This window comes from Hipposideros armiger, unplaced genomic scaffold (genome assembly GCF_001890085.2).
Source record: "Hipposideros armiger isolate ML-2016 unplaced genomic scaffold, ASM189008v1 scaffold_664, whole genome shotgun sequence".
Lineage (NCBI taxonomy): Eukaryota > Metazoa > Chordata > Mammalia > Chiroptera > Hipposideridae > Hipposideros > Hipposideros armiger.
This window is the reverse complement of record NW_017732014.1, coordinates 725,052-730,831: the sequence shown is the minus strand read 5'-3', so window position 1 is coordinate 730,831 and position 5,780 is coordinate 725,052. Positions and strand designations below refer to the sequence as shown.

At 50.3% G+C, this 5,780-nt stretch overlaps 1 protein-coding gene across 1 annotated transcript in view; it reads right to left on the bottom strand.

Annotated features, from left to right (window-relative positions):
• Positions 1-4,792, bottom strand: part of PVR (PVR cell adhesion molecule) — a 20,776-nt gene extending 15,984 nt beyond the window's left edge. Inside the window, exons 1-2 of the mRNA XM_019626214.1 lie at positions 4,012-4,792; positions 852-1,229 (exon numbers count right to left, since the gene is read on the bottom strand). Of these exons, the coding sequence (XP_019481759.1) occupies positions 852-1,229; positions 4,012-4,099 (466 nt within the window). The 5' untranslated portion in view covers positions 4,100-4,792. The remainder of the gene's footprint in view (positions 1-851; positions 1,230-4,011) is intronic.
• Positions 4,793-5,780: the final 988 nt, after the last annotated feature.

The following is a 5,780-nucleotide window of genomic DNA, read 5'->3' as shown; positions in this document are numbered from 1 at the left end:
CTAGGCTTTTACTCAAGGTCTGTCTGACTCCAAAACCATCCTGGACCATCTCTTAACCATCATTCTGGTTACTCACAGACCTGGGGCTTCCCTGGGTTCCTTCCCTGTCATTACCTGGGTTATTATTTACTGATGATTTCTCTTTAATTTGACTCACTGGTTTTGCTTTACCCTCATCCTAAACCATGGTATCTGAAGTCCCAGGTTTGCTGAAATGACCAGAACTGTCTTTGGCACAGCTCTAAGCACTTAACCTGGCACATAAGGGAAAAATAAATGTCAGCTCTTATTCATCCTCATAGCAATACCCATTTCACAGATGAGGAAACTGAGGCAAAAAGACTTCGTACTCAATTTCCCAGAGGAGGGCCTGTTGTATTCTCCCTTGTGCTCATGAAAATGAACCTATGATTCCAGGACAATGCTTGAGCCCTTCTCCTTGCTGTCTGTTTCAACTCTCCCTTCCTCGCCAAAGGGAGTGACAACAGCTGACAATTAGGAGGAGCTCACATGGGCCTCTGTCCTAAGCAGGTCACCTGGAAAAACTCCGGGGACCCTCAGGACAGCTTGCTGGAGGGAGGGCAGCCCTCTTGTTATCAACCAAAGGAGGAGCTGAGATGAAACCACTTGCCCAAGCCTGTAGTGGCGAATTGGGATGCAAATCCCGGCCTCAGGTTTCCCATTCACCCTCCGCGACCCTCCCCAACCCCAGCCCCAAGGTTGCCCTCCCACCATCTTGGTCTCCACAGGATTTCTGCTCTGGAGGACATCTCACTCCCTCCAGTGCCCTTTCTGCTGACCTCCCCGCGCCCCTCAAGCTCCTCTCTTTTGTCTCCCTCTTCCCAACTCACCGAGCACGCGGAGCCAGGTACCAGCGCTCCTGCTACCATGCGGGAACGTGGCGAAGTGGCAGGTGTAGTTGGCTTCATCCTCTGCGCGCAATTCCCGCACAGCCAGCGTTGCGTCCCGCAACTCTACCCCGGGCCTGGCGGCCACGAACTCCAAGCGACCAGGATCCGGGAAGCTGGGGTGCGCGGGGAAGCTGGGGCCCTGGGTCGGGTGGAAGACCGCTATACTGACGGGTCTCCCCGTTGGGTCCGGCCGCATCCACGTCACTAGCGTCACCTGCACGTTGCTGTTCTGAGTCTGCAGCTTGCACTGCAGCGTCGCATTGTTGCCCAGGAAGCTGCGCACCTGGTGTGGCGCCTGCAGCACGATAGTCTCGGTATCTGCGGGAAAACGCGGAGAGCGGGGCGGGTGAGACCTGGGCATCCCAAGTCTGGATGGGGAGGGGCGGGCGCCCAGGAGGCCCCTCGCCTGGGATCTGGAGCCTGTTGGGAGTGTGTGTGTGTGTGTGTGTGTGCGCGCGCGCGCGGGTCAAGTCCCGATCTTGGCAGGGCGACAGTGAGAGTGGCTGAACTGGGTCTGCAACCAGGTGGGCTCCTATTCACTGGGCTATGATTGTCGTATTTTTTGCTATTACCGTATTTCCTCGATCTCAGCATCACCGATTTATAAAATTGTGGTTAAAAAATTAAATATGCCATTTAAACCACCTTAAGGTGTACAATTCAGTGGCATTAATTACATTCATGATGTTTTGCAACCATCACCACTATCTAGTTCCCGGACTTTTAAAAAAATCACCCCAGCGTCATTAATTTTAAGATGTAATTTTTTAAATTTACAGCATGACTCACGGTCAATGGTTAGAGCAACTCTGATTTAGAGGAGTGAAAAGGGGAAGAAACTCTAGGTCTTAGAATCCATGAAATATGGTATTATTGTTATTATTATTATTATTATTATTATTATTGTGTGGACGGGGGTTGGAAGAATATTCGTAGGGGATCCTGGCACAGGAAGGGAGACAACTGTAGCTCAAGGGTTTTGGAGTTCTTCAGATCTCTGCTGTGAGGCTTCAGGAAGGTTACTTAACCTCTCTGATTCTTTGTCCTAGTTTGTAAAATGGGACTAATAACAATTAACACTCAGGTTGCTTACACAAATTGGGGGCTGTCTGAGTGTTTCACACATCTCTCAGGGTTTTGTCCTTCAGCAGTTCCTTGAGGCAAGCTTTACTGTCAGTCCCACTTTATAGATGGGAAAACTGAGGCCCAGGGTCATTTCCTCCAGACCACACAGAGGGTAAATGGCAGAGGTGGGAGTTGAACCTGCACTCGAGAGTCTGACCTCTAATCCATCTGGCTCCACATGAAAATCTTTCTGCCTAGGGCACCAGAACATAGTAGGTCTTCAAATCAGGTTGGCTATTATTGATATTAATACACAAAATGCTATGTATTCTTATTAATAATAATAAGGATAATGGAGAAGATGGGAAGGAGTTAAGTTCTTTGAACCCTAGTCCTGCCACTCACTGTGGCCCTTTGTTTAGGTGCTTTCTCTCCTCTGAGCCTCAATTTCCTCATCTGTAAAATGGGGATGGTTAGAACATAATAGGGCTTGTTGGGAGGACTAAATGACGAAATCTAAGGAAAGGGATTAGCGCATGCCAAGGGCTCTAAAAGGTGAATATTATAACTACTGCTATTATGAGGAAGAGGAGGCCAGGAGGTAGTGGACAGGGGTACTTGGAACAAGCTGTGTGAGGGGAAGGCACAGTTTGGACACAGGGAATTGTGGGGGTGGTGAACATGCTAGTCTGGGTTTGAATGCCAGCTCTACCATTGACGTGCTGTGCAGCTCTGGGCAAGTGAGTCTCCTCTGGTGACTTACCAGAGGGTAGTCTCCTTAGCAAGGCTACCATGAGGATGAAATTGGATCAAGTGGCTTTGCTCTCTGCATGCTCCCATATAATGCCACACTCCAGCCAGGCACTGAGCTGCTCCCTTACGTGTGGCCGCCTCCAACCTTCTCCAGAGCAGCATGAGCTATGTACTTTTATCCTTGAGTACTTTCACCCCATCGGACAGAGGGGGCAAGGGAGCCTTGGAAGGTCAAGCTACTTGCCTGCGCTAACCAGCAAATAAGGGGCAGAACCTAGGTTCAGACCTGGGCCTGGCCCACCCTGCGTCCAAGGTCCTGGGCACCCTCCTCTCCTGCTGTGGTAGAGAAGCAGTTCCCTCGTTAGCTCTGCTATTTCCTGCTGGGTGCCATGGGCAAGTTACTTCTCTCTGTGCCTCAATCTCCTCATCTGCAAATGAGGTCACAACAGGAACCAAGCTGGGTTTCTCCTGAAGGGGCTTTAGGTTGATGGCTCTCGGTTGTACAACTCAAGCCTTGGCAGCATCCTCTTTTTTGGAAAAGTGCTCAGTGTCATGTGAATCACCTTTTGGGACATGCTGAGATGAGGAGCTCCGGCTTCCCTGGGTCCGCATTCAATATTATTATTGTTCACATGAATTATCATTATCATCATTATTGTTCTTCCCGAATGCATTCGACATTGTTCAGCATCTTTCCCAGATGACAGTCTTACAAGATAGGTAGGATTTCCCACGCCCATACGTGTTTTATGGAAACGGAGCTTAGGTAACTTTCCTGAGCTCACACAGGTATTACTGCCTAAAGCTGTTTAGTTGTTCAATAAACGTGTGTGGGCTGAATGCATGCATACATACATAAATGAATGAATGAATGAATGAATGAATGGCCATGCCCTTAGAGCCAATCATTTGGGTCAGATGGGGACCGGGGTTATGTGCCACTGTCCCCCTTTCCTCCCACCAGTCATCATCTCTGGCCGTCATTCGGTATGGAGGTCTGGGGAGCACGGTGTGGGTGTGGGCGTGGTGAAGTGAGTCCGTGACCTTCCTGTAGAATTTTCCCCTGAGACGGACTCACCACCATTCAGAAGTCTCCCTACCTGAAAGCAGCTGCTTTCCGGAAGTTGGAAACTCCATGTTCCACCCCAAACCTGGGGCGAAGGGAGGCTGAGTGGGGGAGGGGCAGCGCCCTCAGCCTTCCGGCACCCGGGAGACGGAGTGCTGGGGCAGAACGAGGGGAGCACGGGCCCGGGTCCCCGGGCCCCTCTGCCGGGTCACTCACCGGCTCTCGTGGGCGTCCAGGACAGCGACAGCAGCGACAGCAACGACAGCAGCAGGTGCGGCCAGGCCGAGGAAGCGGCTCTGGCCATGCTGGGGCTCCTCCGGGAGCGAGCAGGACAGCTGGGCAGGAGCGAGCGTCCTCCTCGCTCGGCGGGCGTCTACCGACTATGCCCGCGCGGGGCGGCCACTGGTCGTTCCTGAACTCCTACGTAGAAATCCCCGGGAGGGCCGTAAGCCACCACAGGCCGGGGGCCAGGGAGGGAAGTTCCCAATTTTTTAAATCTCCGGCGTGTCATGGAGAGACCTGTGCCTTCCCGGTGAGTCAGCTTGGGACTCCTCCGCTCCTCCGCGCCTGCGCTGGCACTGCCAGCCCTACTTCATCGGCGCCATAGCCTTAAAAGGTGAGTCCTGAAAGGGAGGAAGCGTCTGATATGCGGATCCCCGCTTGACAGGTGGGGAAACTGAGGCACGCAGAGGAATTCAGTTACTTTCTAAAGCTCACGGCCCGATAAGTGACAGAGCCGAGATTCAAACTTACAATCCGGCCAGATTCTGAGTTCTTAACGACCCAGCTTAACCTCCCTGGACTTTAGAACCAGACAAGGCCTGGGCTCATATCCGGCAAGTTGCTTCTCCTCTTGGGGCCTCAGTTTCCTCACCTGAAAAATGGACACGATAATAGTACTCACCTCACAGGACGGTTTGTAAGGCTTAAACAAGCAACTGCTTAGCTCAATGCCTGGCATAAACAGTAGCTGTAACAATAACAACTATTATTGTTGCTTTACAGTTATCATCAAGTACTAATGTTGGTGAGAATGATGATCTATTCATTCTTCATTCAACATATATTTATTGCGGGGGTTGCCAGGAGCTGGGGGGAGGGGTGAATAAGGGAATTATTGTTTAATGGATATAAAGTTTCTGTTTTGCAAGATGAAAAGAGTTCTGGGGATAGAGGGTGGTGATGGCTGCACAACAATGTGAATGTACCAGTACATTTGAACTGTGTACTTGAAATTGGTTAGGATGTTACGTGTATTTTACCACAATAAAAAAATTTTATGTTACGTGTATTTTACCACAATAAAAAAATTTTTTTAAAAAATATGTTTATTGAACCTGACAGTATTCCAAGCACAGGGATACAGCAGAAATAATACAGACAAAAGTTCCTGCCTCCAACTTATCCTGGAGGGAAATAGACTATTAACAGATTAATACAGAGAACACCATCATGTCCGGAGGTGACAATGGTTATACAGCATGGAGAGAGAGAGGCCAAGATAGACAGAGACAAAAATAGAGAGAAATTCAGCAAGACACACCCTCAGAGATAGAGACTGGGAGATAGAAAGAGAAACAGACAAAGATAGAGACAGAGGACGAGAGACAAAGAAAGACGAGAGAGAGACAGAGACACAAGGACAAGACAGAGCAAGATACGAGAGAATTGAGGGGTGGCTGAGAGACCCAGAGAGCCATATACTGTCGTATAGAGATTGGAGACTTCGTGGTCCCCATCATGTCCATCCTGGCCATGGTCCCCACCAGGCCCACTAGCAGCTCTGAGCCTTGTTCTGTGACATCCCTATATCTTTCGAGAAAATGTCCCCCTTGGGCTTGGCCATTCAGTAGGCTTATGTCCCTGCAGCCCTCTCTGACTGGGACCTGATGCCCACTCATGGCACACTGCCCCGGGTGGGGGCCTGTGATGCTTGGCATCTGTCACCCTGGATGTATGTATGTATGTGAATTTCTGAATGGAAA